The 19,677-nt window shown below is 33.7% G+C and overlaps 2 protein-coding genes across 2 annotated transcripts; one reads left to right on the top strand and one right to left on the bottom strand.

Moving 5' to 3' along the window:
• The first annotated feature begins 485 nt into the window (after positions 1-485).
• LOC125677223 (uncharacterized) lies at positions 486-2,990 on the top strand. Its single transcript, XM_048915229.2, has 2 exons — positions 486-755; positions 952-2,990. Exons 1-2 carry the CDS (start codon positions 744-746, stop codon positions 2,431-2,433), a joined length of 1,494 nt encoding a protein of 497 aa, XP_048771186.2. The 5' UTR covers positions 486-743; the 3' UTR covers positions 2,434-2,990.
• A 2,902-nt stretch (positions 2,991-5,892) lies between these two features.
• LOC125675967 (uncharacterized) lies at positions 5,893-7,327 on the bottom strand. The gene is made up of 2 exons (XM_048913827.2): positions 7,217-7,327; positions 5,893-6,906 (listed from the first exon to the last, which is right to left on the bottom strand). Exon 2 carries the CDS (start codon positions 6,889-6,891, stop codon positions 6,085-6,087), a length of 807 nt encoding a protein of 268 aa, XP_048769784.2. The 5' UTR covers positions 6,892-6,906; positions 7,217-7,327; the 3' UTR covers positions 5,893-6,084.
• Positions 7,328-19,677: the final 12,350 nt, after the last annotated feature.

Here is a 19,677-nt window from a genome sequence, read left to right as displayed (position 1 = left end):
AAGCTAAAACGGTTTTTTCCCCAAGTATATTATACGAGTGTTAATTAAACCGTTTACCCTTTCTTTTCGATTTACATATTGATATTCACGGAAATGGAAGATACGGGTATCATTTGCCTTATGAGGCACTTATCATTTTCTACACTTTCCTAATAAACTTTCACAAGAGAAAAAAGGAAGCTTCCCGATAGAAGGAATAACTAATGATGCACGCTTGTGTCTACATATAAATAAACCTTACCTAGATGAATCACTAAAAGTCGAATTACATAATTTGTAAGTAAACATGATACTATGGCTGTGCGTAGTACGAAGGTTTTAGAGGATTGATATATACATGCATTCTCTAATTAATTATTCCTTAGCAAGGTTGCTATAATGATTAAGGAGGAAAATAATTAAGAAAATAGGTGGTGTCTCTACTGAACATTACATTCTGACACACCATAGCATCTTATTAGAATTTTAAATTAATTTCTCACTTCAAATCCCACACGTGGAAAATAGGATTTGACAGCTAGCAAGGACCAAATCAGAAAATAACCATAATCGCAATTAGACCAATAATAGTGCAGTGATGGATTGCAGTTATGAATTAAGATGACATGTCAGGTGATCTTGATAATTTTCACTTATTTCAATTAACTCTACGCATGTGTTGTTGTGTGGGGAAAATTATGACGTCATTAAACAAAGGAATAAAAACTCCTCGTTTCCCAAGATTCTGCATACTTTGAGTAAACATGCAGACCTCGGTAAGTCTAATTTTCAATATATTAAAGAAAGTTGTCATTGGCTTTCACAGCAATTGTCATTGTATTATCGAATATGATTTCCTAATATTTTCATTAAAGTTTTAATAATTTGATATACATTTTGTATTAAACTCAATCTTTTTAGAGTAGCTTATGGGAGTTTAAATGATTTTTTTTTTGTTTAATTTTTACTTAGATTGTCCTCGTCACTTTCCTTTGTGCGACTTTCCTCTGCACGGAAGCCATAAAGCAAGAACACTGCGAGAAAAACTGTCATCTGGATCACGTAACGTGTAGCTCAACTTGCCGAAAACAGCATTTGTTGAACAGAGCTGGATTCTTAGACTGCTCCAAAACCTGCAAATTTACCTACTCTAGTTGTTCTACGGGTTGTCTTCCGAAAAGTTTCTCCAATACGCCTGTGGTAGAGTATAAGACTACAAGCAAAGCAACAGTAGGTGTAAGTCATGTTCCACAGGAGCCTCAGCAAGCGACAACCACTGCACCTCCTACATCCATATGTCTTAGAGCATGCTCCACCATCAGAACTGCATGTAAAAACGAATGTGCAAACGAACCCAGTGATGTTGGCTGCTTACCAGAGTGTACATCCGACTATGACGAATGTGTACAGGAATGTGGAACTGTTGCTGTACAGTCTGGAAATGAGCAAACGGCAGCAACAAACTCAAATAACCAAGAAAAAGTCAGCTGCATGATGGAATGTTCGGTAGAAAATGTAGATTGCATGGTTGAGTGTCAAACTGACGTTACCGATACATCCTGTCTGCCGGAATGCACGGCAGAGCAAAGCGAATGCCAGAAAGAGTGTAACGACAATTTTCCAGACACCAATGCTAATACTGCGGTCAATGCAGCCACAGTCGCCGATCCAATTCAGATAGAGATACTGACTGGAACCAAGGGAAACAATGCTCAAACTGGAAATTACAACGTGTATACTTCGCAAACTCTCTCAAGTAAAACTGACGCAATACAGGCAACAGATAACTCCGCCGGTTGGGTCGATCCATCTGGCAATGTTCAAACCCAGTCTTACTCCATTCATTCCACGTGTGTAAGGCAATGTTCTACCGAGCAATCTGATTGTGAAGGTGAATGTCTTACTACGGATCCATCTTGTCGAAACGAGTGTAAACTTGAATATGATGATTGTGTTATTGAATGCAATGAGGATTTTGGACACACAACTTCTAATGCCGTTAATAGTCAAATTTTGCCAAGTTTTAGATCAACACCTAACACTGTTACTGGCAATGCGTCGCCATCAATAAATAATGTCATTGCACAGCCAGTCGCATCCACTAACTCTAAAACAGAGGTCGTAATAAAAACTGGTGAGGGACAAGTTCGAACAAGTACTACAAAACAAACAAGTATACTCAAGATTTTGTGTCTGTCTTCCAGTGTAATAGAAAGAAGGTCGTGCCTTGAAGAATGTAAGATTGGTACTCCAGAGACTGGATGTACGACGGAATGTTATGAAGACTATAAAGAAAACGTTGCCGAATGTAAAGAAGAAGAAATTGAGAGACAAGAGGAAAATGCTGAAAAAGAGCAAGAGAAAGAATCAGAAAATAACAAATTGTCTGACAATAAACAAGATCAAGAAGAGGACTATGAATCTGATTCATCGTCAGAATCCAACGAGAGCTAAGTTGATCATATGTTGGAGAAAACACCAACATAACGGTAGTTGTTACTGCTCTTTGAACGACGTCGAAATCCCGATGTAGAGTTCACAGAACTTATACAAATAGGCGTTGTTATGGGATGAGCTGTATTCCTAATTAACTTATTGGGTATCGATGCTCCTATCAAATCCGAATTTCGCAAATCACAGGGGGTTTCGCTTGCCATTCAATGTTAAGTGATATCTATTATTTCAATGTGACATTTCTTGTATCTTCAATGAAGAATATTTCTGTGGCTTTAACTCTTTTGTGGGTTTATTTCGCACATACATTTCAAAATATTTTTTTTTTGCAATATTTCTTACCTTAATTGTGAATTTTAAAAGAAAGAATGACCTTTTTAACTTACATCTAACATTTCCTTGATTGTTGGAATTTGGCTGATGTATAACGTTACAATGGACGCTGTCTCTTATTCTTATGTGACCTAGAGCTGACAAGAACTGCACCTTAACATATGTCACCTGTTGTTACTTGTTCATGTCTGACTTTGTTGAAATTAAAATTTAAAAAACCACAATATTTTCTTGTCTTTTAACTGAATTTGAAATTACATCATTTATTTCAATGATGAATCATTCATTAACTCGTTATGTTTCTGTCACAGATACCGGACTTCAGAGAATTTAGCATAAATTAAAAAGCATTTAACCTCGAAAAAATATGACATTTATTGGCCTTTCACGTCGTGAGTCCCCCTTACCTGGCAGTAGTGTTTCATTGTGCATTTATTAATTTTGTTTAAGCTCTACTGCATGCTTCTTGACCGGAAGGCTTTACACGACGGTAAAGTCTCTGTTGGTTTGTTTGTCTGATGTCTAACGAATTTTTAATACTAGATATTAAAGAGGATTTGGAGAAACCGTTTGACTTACATTAGCCCTTGTTGTTTACAATAAATGAATTTTTTGAAACATTTTGAACAAAAATTATAATTTTGTATACTGTTGTGGGGTTGTTTTTTTATCTTCAATGATCAATATGACAATGAATGTGAATTATTTTTGTCAAATCGTCTTAAAATTTAATCATTTCAAAATATCATTCCTTATTTTTCCAGTATTGTTTGATTTCAGCCGGGCCTTGTACAGTAGAAAACTACAAAGTAATGTACACTCAAGTCTATTGAGGGATTGTGAATCTGGGCGTTTCTATGTTAGTATTTTCTCCAATATATTACGACCTGAACAATTGAGCTACAGTTTCGAAAGAGTATATTATTCACAATACCAAGGGAAACCGATTGGTAAACCATGCTAATGGAAATAAATACGAGAAGGTCACACACATGTATACCATATTAAAATAAAAACTAATAGAAGAAAAACTAAATTTGTGTCCTTTAATGTCAATGAGAGAATTACAGATATTATTGTTTAATGATAAAATGAATGTTGTGTTTAGGGCGTATGATACCAAAACAAAACAAAATTATCAATATGCACTGCGATCTGTATTTTGTTTCAATTAATTTGGAAAATGCTGATACCATATACCTCTTCCAATTTTAGATTTTAAATTGAAGATTTTTGCGAAATTTATAAATATATCGGTCATTTTTTCATATCATTATAATGTGACTGCAGTGGATTATTTTAATCTTCATGCTGATAATTATTTAGTAAATCATGTCCGTTTTAGATCGTAAAGTTTTCCTAGACTCCCTGACTTCGAAGACTATAATGACATCGTTTATATCAGTGATAAATGCATTTGAATTCAAAAGTTTGATTTTATCCCACATTTGGACAAGATCGATCATTTCTAGGCATTATCATTTTCACTGATATATTGATATGGTACACGTCTAGGGTACTTTGTGCCACCCGCATATTCAGCACGTTTTAAACTAGTCAATTTGTAGTTATTACATGTACTTAGGTTGTGTTTTTATCTACCTTCAGCTAATTAATCCTTATGTAAGATTATGTAATGTGCCACTTTAGTTTTCCTAGCCATGTGTTAGTTTTAACAAATGACAAACTCACACAATGGAATTTTTTCTTAAATTCATTTTCATATGGGATATAAAAACTGCGAATTTCCATTCTCCGGGCAAAATTGTGGATATAAACATTGGTATTTCCGATGCATTATATTTGTACATGTACGCATGCACCGCAATTTCTGAAAAGCATATTTCTGATGAATAAAAATGCAAAGTTAATGGGAATAGATTATGTACAGACAATGCATTTGGGCAGAATGCCAATAATCTGTTACAAACAGCTGCGTGTATGTCGATGCAATTTGTATTTTACCTTGATTTTTTATAATCTTTTTCAAGTTTGAATTCAGTAAGATGTGATTGGATTTTTTTATTAAAACTACACGAAAACAGGGAAAGCTGCATACGTAATTTCTAACTTGTAAAGGTTTACCCAACAATTTAGAAGCTCCTTGGGTGTGCTTTTGCTTGATTACCTTTGATCTCCAGAAAGTTGTTGACAATTCCAAAACTTTGATCGTTTTCAAACGGCGTGGTATTACCATCTTCAGTGGTGAAGCTATTAGAATTTTCGGCTGTACTGAATACATGCCATTTGTATATATTTTGTCAATGCATTTTCTCTTTCTGTCGTATTATTTTTCTTTTGTATACTATTGTATTTATTTTATTTTCTATAATTTAAAAACATAATTATAGATAGTTTAGACACCTAAATGAAAGCATGCTTCCAAAGAAATAATCATTGATTTGATGATTGTTGTCCATCCAGAAACTCTCCCACTGGAAAATCTAGATACATGTAGTAGGTATGGAACACTTTTACATTTGTATAAAAGATTCTAAAAACTATGCGCAACCTTCTAACTATATGAAAGGTGAAGATAACAAACAGTGATCATTCTCATAACTCTTATATCGAATACAAAATAAAGAGTTGGGCAAACACAGATCCCTGGACGTACCAGAGGTGGGAACAGGTGCCTAGGAGGACCGGTCACACACCCGTGAGCCATTTGTTGTATATAAAACACACATATTTTTGATAAATTTATCTCTCTCATACACACAGTCATAGATACCTTTTTAAAATCACAATAATTACTCAAACATTGAAAATTAGGTAAATGCAATATCTTTTTCTTACTGTAATCTATTTAAGTTCAGATTATGGATCCAGAATTGACGATTTATTTATTTATATGGACATACAAATGTGAAGGCTGTATATGTCAAATCACACCTATGTTTTAAGTATAGTCTTCCTCTTTCAGTAGTATGTTTAACAAGACACGTGATATAGGTACATTGGTACCTTCCCTGTTCTTTGTTTTCCCATGGCCGTTAATATCAAATCATTCTATTTTTATTCTGACGTAGTTGCCTATGTTACTAGTATCCTAAATTCTGTTTACAAAAACTTTAAGCGAATATATACGAATTCGGACATTATTCAATATAATCAAAATGCAAGGACTTTGTATCAATTTTATTATAAATATAAACATCAATAAAATGCATTGAAATAAAAATCGTAAACAGTATATGTAAAAATAATCATGGATAATTGATAAATAGATACACGTATGACGATGAAATGTAAACAAAAATATCAGAACAATGGAAGTCAAATGTATAGTCAGTGGATTTCATATATCTAAAGTGTTCAACGAGCCCAGTTCCCTATCATCCTTGTACCTGATGTCGGGAGTCCCATTAAGATTCTCCTCAGAATACTCATTTCTGTCTCCAGAGAAGACAATGACCTATCAGTGACAGGGATTTCTGAAGTCTGTTGAGATACCCCAAGGTTGGTCACTTGGTTTGGAATAGCAACTATGATGTCCTCGCCATTTCCATTCGCATTATTTTGGCCAACGGTACAATTTTCAATGCAGACATTTTTTTTCGCTTTGCATTCGGAGGTACAATCGCTATCTTGAAAATTATCAACATGGTAGGCGATGAAACACTCAATTTCACAGTCCACTTCATCTGAGATGCAATGTTGTGTACATTGTTGAGACTTTACATTACTTTCCATTCCTTCCATGGTATTGGTATCACTACTCGGCGGCATGGAAGTGGAGATCGGATTAACAGGGAAAATTTTCTCTGAGGAAAGCTTTGCGATATTGACATCAAAACTATCGGATACCAACGGCTGCCTTTCCGGTTGCTGTTCTTGTGGTGCGTCGTGTTTAATGATGTCTTTCGATAGTCCTTGCTCTGGAATGACATGGCCGAGTTCTATCATGTTATTGCATCGGTCATAGCAAAAGAGCATGTCCTCAGAACATTGATCTTCACACGTGGTAACTTCCATTTTATCTGTTTGATAGAAGCAGTCTCTGTCGCAATGTTTCTTTTCTTCTGTACACATTTGATGACAGGAATCTACCGCCTGCGCTTGAACATAAACAATCCACAGGATGGATGTCATGATGAAAAGAGGGACGCTACCGGAAGACATTCTAAATAAATTCCTCTGAAAATAGCAAAATTGTACCATAAGTGAAGGTTAGTGGGCATTACAACATTTATTACATGCATGATATTTTGGTTTCATTATTTTATTTCGAATACCAATTTTCGTTGTTTTAGTGGTTGTTCCAGAACGCGAGATCTCATGATCAATAAAGTCCCAATTTTGACTTACAAAGAAGCTTTCTAAGAACTTTTTTCATGAACGCGATTGTACTTTTGAAAAATCCACGAAATCTGATGCCCACGAAAATTTATCACACCTTGGTATTACACAAAGTGGAGTTTAGATTTTCAAAATTAGTGATACTTACATTAGGAGTTATTAATTTTTGCAGAAGATATTCAGTTTTCTTTATCGCTTTTTCTTTTGTTTCGTCTTCTCAGTAGAAACTTTGAGTTTCAGATGATGCAGTCAAAGCCTTGTGAGCTTTTTATACTAAATGTATAATGAAATTCATAGCTAAGAAATCCCCAGCTAATTGTAAAATCGGATGTTAAAGTTGCTATTATTAGATTCTTGTTCCGTTTTTGTGAGTGTTCGGTATTGTTACGTCATGTCTTCCGCCGAATTCTAACATTCCAGCGTTGTCAATACGTTCCTGATCAGTCTTTTCCATGTAAATTGTCTGTTTAACTCGTACCTACATTATGAATGATTGCTCGCTCTGAGACGCCATCAATCAAAATGGATTAATCAATGTAGCAAAAACAATGATCATTTTGTTGACGTGCAATTTTTTTTCCACATATTAAAATATCATCAAATATGCTTCTAGTATCGATATAATAGGTATTTTCAAGAAAACCACGCATAATTACTTTCTTTGTTGTATGAATTTTCCCCCCAAAACAATGAAAGATTGATAATTTGTTTGTTCCTTATGGAACTTCTGCTGATGTTTGCATACAAATTGAATCAGAAAATATTTGCATCACAATATCCGAATCTAATAAATCAAGTTATATTTACCTTTGTGTATTTTCAGAAGCCACTGGGGAGTTGATAGCCTAAATGCTGCATTCATTACACTTTATTAAGAGTTACTTAATTATATGTCTTCATTCCAATAGTTGATAGATACTATCTGAATCTCAAAGTGATTAACATTAATTTTCAAGGATAGAACTTAAAACTGTTTTGATGCAAGTTGTGGAGGGGTTAAACGGTGATGTTTATAGAATCAAAGAAGAGGAAATATTTTTAATCCTCCTTTTTGCCATTTAAGCAGGTAAGACACATATTTCACGATACTCAGAAGCAAACTATCGACATGCATATTCCGTACGGTAGGATATCCTTAGCGCAGATGTCAATAGAAATTCCTCGACATTGACATATTAATGCATAATCTCAATACATGCATAGAAAATCAACATATTGACACAGCAACTAGAAGCAGCAAAGCGTGTAGAGTCAAGCAATTCTAAGTGACAAAGTGTGTGTTGGCGTTTTATAGACCCCTCAATTATAAATCAAATCCACTATATATACAAAAATATTGTGTATTTACATATAATTTGCACCCGGCCCTTAGGGCCTATAAATGCATGCAATGGGATATCTCAGTAAGGACAGTAAATATATATCAACTATATTTCTAATTTAAATTAAAATGCATATATTTTTGTCTTAATAGATAGGCTGAATTAATACATCTGGCTATATTCAACAGACACAAAATTACTATGAATGAAAGGTGAAGATAACGAACAGTGATCAATATTATAACTCCCACAAAGAATACAAAATAGAGAGCTTGGCAAACACGGATCCCTAAACATACCAGAGGTGGGATGAGGTGCCTAGGAGGAGTAAGCGCCCCCTTGTTGACCGGTCCCACCCGCCGTGAGCCTTGTCTTGATCAGGTAAACTGAGTAATCCGTAGTCAAAATCAGTGTACCAAGAACGGTCTAACAATCGGTATGAAACACGTCAGACAGCATTTGACAAAATGATATGTTGTATTATTACATGTAACAGTTTTATGTGTCTTCATTTCCCTTTTTCCACAACTGTAAAGACATCTTGTTCATCTTGTTCATCAAAATATTTAGACCTTAGATATCTTGTCCGAAAAACCCATGACTTTTATTTACTTATCAGAGGAACAGTTACTACCTACATGTATGTGTAAAAAAAAAAAAACACTCAGGCTTGACGCGGCTCTGTGGTCGAAAATCTATTTTCGGCCTTCCGGTTGCAAAGCGAGCGCTCTAACATTTATAAACCGGTAGTAGCCGGTAGTTACGATAAAGAGAATCATTAGACAAATACGAAACAGTACATGTTACACGTAACACGTACTGTGTAATTTTGATAGGCTCTTCTAAAAACTCAATGAATGGTGTGTTTCCACTTCCCATTGCCAGTGGCGAAGTTGCTTATAATATACATTGTACCCTTGGTGTCTTATTGCTTTTGGTTGTCTGCCCGCATTAAATTTCGGTCGAAACGTTGGATCCATTTCAGATGAAGACTTCACATTTACTGAAAAGGTTATACCAAAGCTCTAAATTATATTACATATACATGTCATGTCACGTGTCAATTTAAAGTTGCACTAGATATTTATAAAGGACAATATAGATGTGCATTGTATCATGTCAAGGTCAAAGCTACGTATTATGTTGAAGGCAATTATACATACCAAACCGAAGTTCTAATTTACACAAGTCAGCTATACGGCGAAGTGTTTCACAAATACATCTAGATGATATTGTTTTATTCATAAAGGTAAATTCTTGGATATTTTAGATATTTATATTATCTTTATAATATTCACAATGTCTTTCTTTGGTAATCTGACATTTCTTTTGGCTATATTGTTTTTATATTTCTCATGACCAGACCTTTTTTATGGTACCTTTATCTTTGACCTAGTAACCTTGCATTTTTTATCAACTTTTTAAAAACTTGAATTAAGGAGGAGAGGGTTTTGTTATTTCATATACATATTCCCCATGACAAGAGCTTTCATTTCGTACCAAGACTTTTGAATCTTCATTCACTGTTCATAACCTTTAACCTTATCTATGTATTGCTTTAATATGGTCAAATACCAAATTGATCACCCCTCCTCGTAAATTGATGAGACGCCTCTGATTTAATTGCATCGAAAAGTTTCTTTTGTACAATTAAAATCACGATGGATGCAGGATGTCATAGTGGACGGTCTACTTCTAATTTATATATCAATTTGACAGGAATTATCACGCGTTATAAATTCTAAGAAGTTAACTCATATAAGATTGTCAGAAGTGCCTGGAAATATGTTGTAATTTTGGTTTAGCACCGGACTATCTATCTGAACTAGTCCGCGAATACAGATCGCTCCGACTCGTAAAACCAATTGATTGTGCCTCGAGTCCGATGGAAAATGAACGGTGACCGTAGATTTGACAGAGTGGCACCATCTCTTTGGAATGAACTTCCAGTGAAGTTGAGAAAAATTGACAATCTCAAAGCTTTTAAATAGAACTTAAGACCCATCATTTTAAAAAAGGCCTTCCTGTGAGATGTATATACGTTTATTGTTTTATTGAGTAATTGAATCTTGGGCTCTGACTTTTTTTTTTTATAGATTATTTAATTCTGTTTTGTTATGCTATTTGCAGTACTTGTGTAAAGAGCTTTAGAGTATATTTAATGTAAGCCGCTATATAAGTTTAAATCATAATCATTATCATTTTAACTAGTCACATGAATGATTTAAATTAATCAACGTTAAGCAGCGTCCCGCTTCCCGAGAGTTACATCTTCTCCTGACAACTCTTGTTAGATTTAATGAACGATAAAGGACAATGTGATTCCATCCTTGATTCATCTCTTAAAATGTCAAGCGCCGCAGCTGACTCCCCACAATGAATGATATATGTACACTTGTTAAAACTTTCTAATCAAATATTCATTTAATAAGATATTTTGTTAAAACTTTCTATTAAAATATTTATTAAATAAGATATTTTGTTAAAACTTTCTATTAAAATATTTATTTAATAAGATATTTTGTTAAAACTTTCTATCAAAATGTTTATTTCATAAGATAGTTTCAGGGAAACTTGTGATTAAGTAGAATAATTTGATTGAACATGGTTTTTGTAGTGCCCAAGAGTTGGAAAGCGTGATCACATCAACTAACCCTATATAGTTTTGCATTCAATACGTCAATTGGTAGACCTTGGTATGAGAATAGGACTTGCGTGGGAGTCGGGCTTTTCCGCCAACACAGTGAGGGACTGCGTTTGGCTTTGTCTATATATGTCAGAGAAAACACATTTAAATAGTAACTATAAGTTAATACTGTAGTTGGTTCTTTTTAATATTTCTTGTTCATCTCACATGTATATGTTCATAGTGATGAACAAAGAACTGCCAGAAAAGGTAACAAATTACAAACGTACTTATGGGAAGGTAAAAAATCAAAAGCAGGATGTTAACCAAGTTTTACAAACTAAATGAATATAAGATATAGAAAGACTAAGATGAAAATACTTGTGCGTGATGTTCAACAAGACCACAATTAAAAACATCACATTTAATTAACAATTCTCATCCACATGCACTGTAACATACCGCAGCGCGGTTAATGATAAAAGCTTCATTCTTCATTTGGGTCGTCATGAATTTATTTTTGAAATCTCTGGTAGATGGAAGCTGCTGAGTGGTGTCTTGATCTTTACTAACTTTCATGGCAGAAAATCCAGCAACATCAATTACATTCAAGTAAAAGGTGTGTAATCATAAATCAGGCACTAGACAGGAGATGATACTTTTAATCATAAACAAAGCAATAACTCATAATCACGGAATTAAATTATACCGGATCTAGGGGATTAAACGCATTTTATTACGTATTATCTGGTGAAAAATTCCATGGTTTTCATTATTGTTTCACATGAGACGAATTCATAATGACTGAAAGGGAGTTTAAATATTTTTATCGCTTTGAATAATATTTTCTTGTACGATTAAATTGCGTCCCACGACCTGCATGCGAGGTGTATTCTGAAATGGGGCAATACTATTCAAGGTGTTCGCAATTAGGTTCCGTTTTCCTATAATCTCATGAAGAATAGGCCAATTCATCAATGATAAAAATCATGACTGCGAGATTTGCAGAAAGTGAACGATTTACATTAGTCCTTTCAAAGCTTTTAGATTTATTTTTTCATTTATTTTATCTATTTTTCTACATGTACATTAATTATTTATTTTGCACTAATGAAAATTCACAAGAACTTGGTCACCGTTATCACTGTACAAGATATATTAGCATGTGTTTTGACATTAAAATGATACATTATATACATAGATAAAAACTAGGGCGGAATGGAATTACAATCTTGCAAATATATACAGTTACATGTACGCAGAACAGCCCTATTGGTGCATCCTCTGAATATCTCTCAAACGTCCAATTTTGAGAGAGGGCCTACATAGGCTATGCCTATTGCCCGATCCTATTGAGTTTCTCAATAAAATATGTTTATATTAAATTAACATCAAATACGGAAACTGACGAAACAACCATAAATATTTAATTTTATAGCACTTTACCTATCCAGTGATAATAAAGAGGAACAAGATGATAAAAAAATATATATATATTCAAATTCAAACGAAGCCATAATGCCTCATAAATTGAATGCATTTACGGCACTCGATATTTAGACATCCAATACAGTTTGGTCACGGAAGAAGTAGTTTTCCTTTTTGTGTTTGAGTTTAGATGAATACAATGTTATCATTCCACAGTTGGTTATAGTTTTATTGTCATCGATTGTTAGGTAGACAATCAGAAAATAACAGTTTCTAATCATTGTTTGTTTTAATAAATGACAAATTCACACAATGGCGTCCTTTCTTATTCCTTTCATATCGAATGTACAGCAACACAAGCTGTGGAGTACCAGAATTGTTTTTCATACATTATTTGGGCAAATTGTGGATATAATTAAACATTTATTGGTACAAAAAATGTTTTATATTCACATTTTGAAAGTTTCATTTGATATAATGTAGCTTGGGATAGTATGTTGCTATTTTCATTAATTTCCCCCTGCCTCTTAAAACTGACTGCTATACGAATGTCACTGACCAATCAAAATAACGGATTGCCTATGTTGCATTCAATGCACACTGACCATTGATTTTTTTTTTTTTTTTTGGTCTACAAGCCGCGGAAATTTTCAACAACCAACACTTCCCCTCCTCCACCACTTTTACTTTTCTTCACTAAACATTGGTGGCTTTTTGTGTATTTTTGCGTGCTTTTTGTGCACCACCCTTTTGCAATATCTAGTGTTTTGTAAGCATTTGTACATGTTTAATTGGCTGGGCTACTTGGTGTCATGCGACTAGTCAGCCTGTTTTAAACTTTAACAAGTTGATTTGCAGTTATTAGTTAATTTCCTGGTTTAAGCTCCTCCAATATTAATTGTGATGTAAGATTATGTAATATTTTTAGTTCCTAGTCATTTGTTAGTTTAATAAATTACAAATTCACACAATGGTATTCTTTCTTATTTCTTTCATTTGTAATGTACGGCAAAAACAAGCTTTGAATTAGCAGAATTGTTTTTTCTTACATTCTTTGAACAAAATTGTGTATATAAATAACTATCCACCCTATAGATACATTGTATTTACACAATGTTTGCATATCAAAACATCGATCGACCATTCATTTCTAATTCGATCTCGATCTGGACTCCTTAGAACGGAGGTATGCAGGTCTGTCTCTCAAAATCACGGCACTCTGAGTTGGTCGTGGAGATACTGGTAATTTTCTTCGTTTTACTCTATACATTTTCTTGTATTTGATTCATTTCCAGTGAAGGTAGTAGTGGAGCATTCTGATCACATTTCGTCTGATACACAAGGAGAGACACTAGGTGGTGTGCTTTGGATATTAAGTCGAACGGACGACGAGCGATTCGCCAAGAATATTATGTTTTCCAATTATTCCGTATACATGGTTTTCACATTTGATGATGAAAACAAACTGTTTTCGTGCAAGGTAATTCTAAAAGATACGATTCCATTGGAGAACGTATGAGTTATGAGCTCTAGAGCTGCAAGGCACTGTCCAAATTACGTACATGTAGTATACTAATACTTCTTAATTAGTTACCAAACAGTCAATTTCACCAAGTAAAATATTTTGATTCATAATTAATTTACTATTTCCTACAATCAAAGTGACCAAAATATGGACTGGTCAGTATTTACAAACTTCTTGGAATATTTTGTTATCCGTGTTCTGTCATCCAACAGACCGTCAGATTAAAGAGGATTGAACTCTGTTCGTAGCGGCTGCATTCATCAGACAAAGAATCCGAATGAGGTTAGCTTTAATACCTCGATCACATCAATTAAATGAGTCTGGGTGAGACACGTGACTTCTACCAGACCCGATGACTCCATCCTACAGAGCCCAAGAAGTCATCAAATCAGTTGTGGTCAAACGAAGAATCGATCTGAGAACAGTTGATACATTAAGTAGGGTCATTTCTTAATGGGCTGTGGGATCCGGAAAACAAAGAAAGAGTGTATGCTCATAAGAGCACTCCAATGAATAGCATAACGCAATTGTGGCTGATATTTATACTGACATTTGTTATGTATAGTTACTAGTATTTCATGTTTACAGAATATCAATCCGTTTGTCAATTTATCTAGGACAACACAATAATTACTTATTCAATCTCAGTCGTCTTATACTTAAGCCAGTGTATCTTTTAACTTTTTATCAATATCTTGCATATATGCTAAATCCTTTTAGAGTTTTGGTAAACATTCTATTTTCATTTCAATTATCTGAAGCTATCGAATGAGATGTGTTTCATTTTGGTTTCCACATTCGTATCTGAAAATACTGTATTTTACGCCCTCAATTAATCATATGTCTGGTCAATATTCCATGTACAATAAAACACATGTCATTTTCGGTTCCATTTTTGACCCGCAGCTTTGTTAATTTTTACTTCCTCAAAAACAAGTAATTCTGCTTTGGTGAATATTGTCATTCAATAATGACGAAAATAAAAAAAAAACTAAATATAAATAATCTACACCACTATTAGGGAGATCCCAGAAAAAACAGAAAGACTTATTGGGCAAGTGAGATCACACTGACAGCGGGATCTCCTTAAGACAAACGAGATTACATAAGAACGCACATGTATTACATCATGAACATCTCAAAAGATGGGAGATCACCAGGTAACATATATATACAAAATATTCAAAAACAATGGCAAGGGGATCTCCCTGTGATATGAAAATCAAACTCATGTAAAAATTAAGGTGGCATATACAAAATTCCACCACAAATCCAATGTCAAGTGGATCCCGCTACACAAGTATTTATGAGTTCAGCTATATGGATTTCTTGATAATGGAGACTGATTTCAGGTGTTATATTGAGTAGTTATTACAAAAATGAAGGGAAAAGGTGAAAAAAGAAACCAAGATTAAGAGTTAAACATCTTTTTCAATGATAAAATATAGAAGTACAATATTCTTTGCAAATTCTGTTAACTATAGATTAACATACATTTAATGATTCATTTAAGATTCTTCAGTTTTCAAATCTTCTTGATAAGAGGTATTTAAGAATAAAACAAAGCTGAACATGTTGTAGTCGTGAATTTGTAAATTTCTCTGAAAATTTTATGTACAAATGTACTGGGGAAAATCAAATTCATGTTTTAAGTGAAATGCCTAGCGCAAACAATAAACACATTTACTGTTTTATGAATGTAAGCGTGTGTGTGTGTGTGTGTGTGTGTGTGTGTGTGTGTGTGTGTGTGAAAAGGTGAAGATAATGAACAGTGATCAATCTCATAAATCCTATAATACAAAATGGAGAATAGGGCAAACACGGACCCCAGGACACACCAGAGGTGGGACCAGGTGCCTAGGAGGAGTAGGTATCCCCTATTGACCGGTCAAACTCGCCATGAGCCATCTATCTTAATAAGGTAGACGGAGTAATTCGTAGTCAGAATTAATGCAAAAAAGGCCTAACTATTGGTATGAAACACGTAAAACAGCATTCGATCTAATAAGGAAATGAATTAGTCAACTCTAGTGTCACACATATATCAGTTTTAGCATCTTAGATAATTTTATTAGCTGATTTACTGTTTATTGGGAAACAAACTTATATCAAGGACAGTGGCGTTTTCCTTGATGCCATAAGCGGTTACCCACGCAGTACAGTACATTAAAGGTCAGCTGCATTCATGTGTTCTAAATTTGGACATGTCAACCACGTGTTCAACGTTGTAGTCTTCACTTTTATTCCAAGGTCAAGAAACGCTCAGAAACAAATGCGTAAAGGTTAATTAAGAACCTTTATTTTTTCAGCAATAAAAGTAATTAACACCACCTTTTTTTCCAAAAACCCTAAGCCTTCTTCCTGTAGATTACTGATGTATGGTTTTATTGTCATTATTGCATTCTCTATTTAAACACATCAGAGAATGAAAACCCACTCAGATTGATTCTTTTGAATTTTCTTTTATTGATTGATTGTATCTTGCTTAACGTCTCGCTCGATAATTTTTCACTCATATGGAGACGTCTCTCTTTTATTATTCCCACAACTGATTTGTTAGTTGTGTTATGAAAAATTAAAAACTTTATTGTTGTGTTTTTAAGTGTTTACTCAGAGATATTTATTTGTAAATACATCACAAAATATTTCTCTGCAAAGCCTTAATCAACCTTCAAATAAACAGATTTCTATTTCGAATTATTTGTCGTCAACTTGTAAGATGATCAATTGATGTTTGTTCAATAATACTTCTTGGAAATGATTCTTGTGCATTGATCTGCGACAATCATCATACATATTTTAGAAATAATATTGATATATGAAGAAAATAATTTGCCTTTGGCCTTCAAGTTCTAGCATTGTCGTTTCAAGGTCGCAGTAGACATTATCATAATCAAAATGAACAATAAAAAACACAAAACGAAAAAACACCTCTCTACGATTTCATAAAGAATTGTTATATTCTACATGATAGCAGCAGGGATACTGAATTAAGTGAATGAATGGGTAGGCCATTTTGTAGTTGTGTATGTATAAAGTAAACGTTAATCATTATTGGAAACAGACATCATTTCTGGAAATGTGAATGTTAGGCTATTCATAACAATTTTGACACTAAAGCAATAATCACAGAGAGAGAGAGAGAGAGAGAGAGAGAGAGAGAGAGAGAGAGAGAGAGTTTAATAGTAATATTTTCCATATCTTTCTTATGGGATGAAAGATGAATTTGACGTATGAACAAAATGACAAAACATGAACCCAGCTATACTCCCCTATTCTACTTTGGCACTGCTTAAATGTTTATATATTACCGTCAGAGTCTGTGTTTTAAAGATACTCAAGATACATAATTATGCATTGCTATCGTGTTAATATTTCTATTCATCTAATCACGTGGCCTTTCAATAATCTGCATAATCGCAGTATGGTGCATTAATTTTTAACTATATCAACTATTTATTGTATCATTTTCTTTTTATGACAATATTACTTGACAGAAAAGTTATAATAATTATAATAAATAATAATATAATGCTGATACCGTACCGAGTCGGGTAATGACAACGAATTTTATTCTCATAATTACATAACCGTGTATAGACGATACATACGTACAGCGATGAACAGAACATACAATAAATAGAAAATATGCGATTAATTATTGAAATGAAGACGCGAGAATGTTATAAATGACACTATATATGTTTAATTTCGCCCCTTACAACATGTATAATTTCAATTGTAATCTGTACACCAGGTATCTCCTTACTCCTCTTAAAACTTCATTTCCTCATATTTACTTTATTTACATACATTTAACGAATTTCATACAAGATAAAGATTCTAAAGCTAAATTCAGAATAGAACGCATACTTCATCACCCGAACTTGCGTCATCGGCCCATTTTCTGCACTGATGATACATATTATTTGCATAAAGAACTTTTCTATATTTACAAAAATAGAATCAAGTTCCATTAATAATTGCTTAATATTTAAAACATGATTTTTCACCGCCAGCAACCTTGGACTGTCCACCTATATGTAAGTTACTGTATTTGGTAAATATTTAGATTTCCAGATATTAAAAAAAAATTGCTCTATTATATGATACAGTTTACATAACAATAAATTTCTCCCGAGTAAAATGGTTGAAAAAATTATTAGAATAAGGAAACAAGACTTTGTATTATACACGTGCATGTCATGTTTTTTGGTTGTTGTTTTTTTTTTTAAACAACTTTATCTTGCATTGCTTTTAGCGAAATTAATGTCCGTGTGTTTACTTGAATGTTAGAGGAATTTCGTTCGTATCAATAATAGAACATCAAAAACAGAAACAAATGACTGTCATTAAATAATTGTAAAGGTCCTTCAAATTTTGTGTATGTACCTCGTGATCCATACCTGTCTCTCAGTAACACAGGCAGACAGTTACACTGCATGAATGGCCAATCTCTGAACTGCATGCAGCTGTTTCGGCAATTTACATCCTTGTAATAATGCACTGCGAATACAAACATCAGCTTTTATATCCATCATGTATTAATATCTGTTAACCTTTCTATTAAAAAACTTTCTGAATTTGACATTAATGCTATACATTTGTTTGTGGTTTGAAAAAAGTAAAAATGGTCTAAATCTAATTTAATAATTGATTGCTTCCTTCGTCTAACGAAAAACAGCACCTGCTTTCATATCAATTATACGGAGTAAAATGGGAACAATGATGTGTATCTAATGAATTTCTAATCAGTAAGATAATCTCACAAGACATATAAATTAGATTGATTGACCAGCAGATTTTAATGTGAATAGCTGTCTGCATTACAGCAGTACGGTTGAAAACTTTGTTTAAATTTAAATCATTTTTTTCTTCTCCCAAACTACTTTATGTTAAGACAGGCAGGATATAAGGGATAGGAAAAAAGACAAATTAAATGAACGCTCTACAAAAAGTCCCCTCTGATGATAAAAACGTGTGCATTTTTGTACCTGTCATGGTTTCACTTATAATAATTATAGTATAACACCGCCCGGGTTGTCAGCACACCAGTAGATATGTGTTGTTTGTATTGATTTATAAAATAGTATGTTTCAGTTCTGGTTATCGAGACAATCCAGAACATAGCTCAAGTCCCCAATCTACATTCAGACTACGAGCTCGCCATACCGCTAGAAATCTCCAAACGACTGTATGCAAGGTGAAAATAACGAACAGTGATCGATCTCATAATTCCTATAAGCAATACAAAATAGATAGTTGGGCAAACACGGACCCCTGGACACACCAGAGGTGGGATCAGGTGCCTAGGAGGAGTATGTTAGGATACATCATGTGAACAAGAGATATTTCTGTTTTGTATTTCAACAAAAGAATAAATACAATGCATGCATTAAAGTTTTCCACATCATACATTTCTTGAAGAGGTTTTTTGATAAGATAACTTTTCGCGTACACGAGCTGATGTTGAAACTGATAAGGTTGTCAAAACGTTACTAATATATTTTCCCATTTTACTGGTATCTTAATCAGTATATTCAATAGATGTTTGTCCATAAGGTTAAAGTTCATATCACTGCATTCTCTGGATATCATTTTAGAGTTCAACTGTTATATAATGTTCTTTGGTAGATAACCAATAGTTGCACGACGAACGATCCTTAATGCAATATCTGAATGGACACCATTAAGTCTTGTAAATATTC

This window comes from Ostrea edulis, chromosome 3 (assembly GCF_947568905.1).
Source record: "Ostrea edulis chromosome 3, xbOstEdul1.1, whole genome shotgun sequence".
Taxonomy (NCBI): domain Eukaryota; kingdom Metazoa; phylum Mollusca; class Bivalvia; order Ostreida; family Ostreidae; genus Ostrea; species Ostrea edulis.
This window is presented reverse-complemented; position numbering and strand designations above follow the sequence as displayed.

Bases quoted from the DNA above. Each gene is read 5' to 3' on its own strand.
- LOC125675967 (XM_048913827.2), bottom strand. From the start codon at position 6,891: ATGTCTTCCGGTAGCGTCCCTCTTTTCATCATGACATCCATCCTGTGG.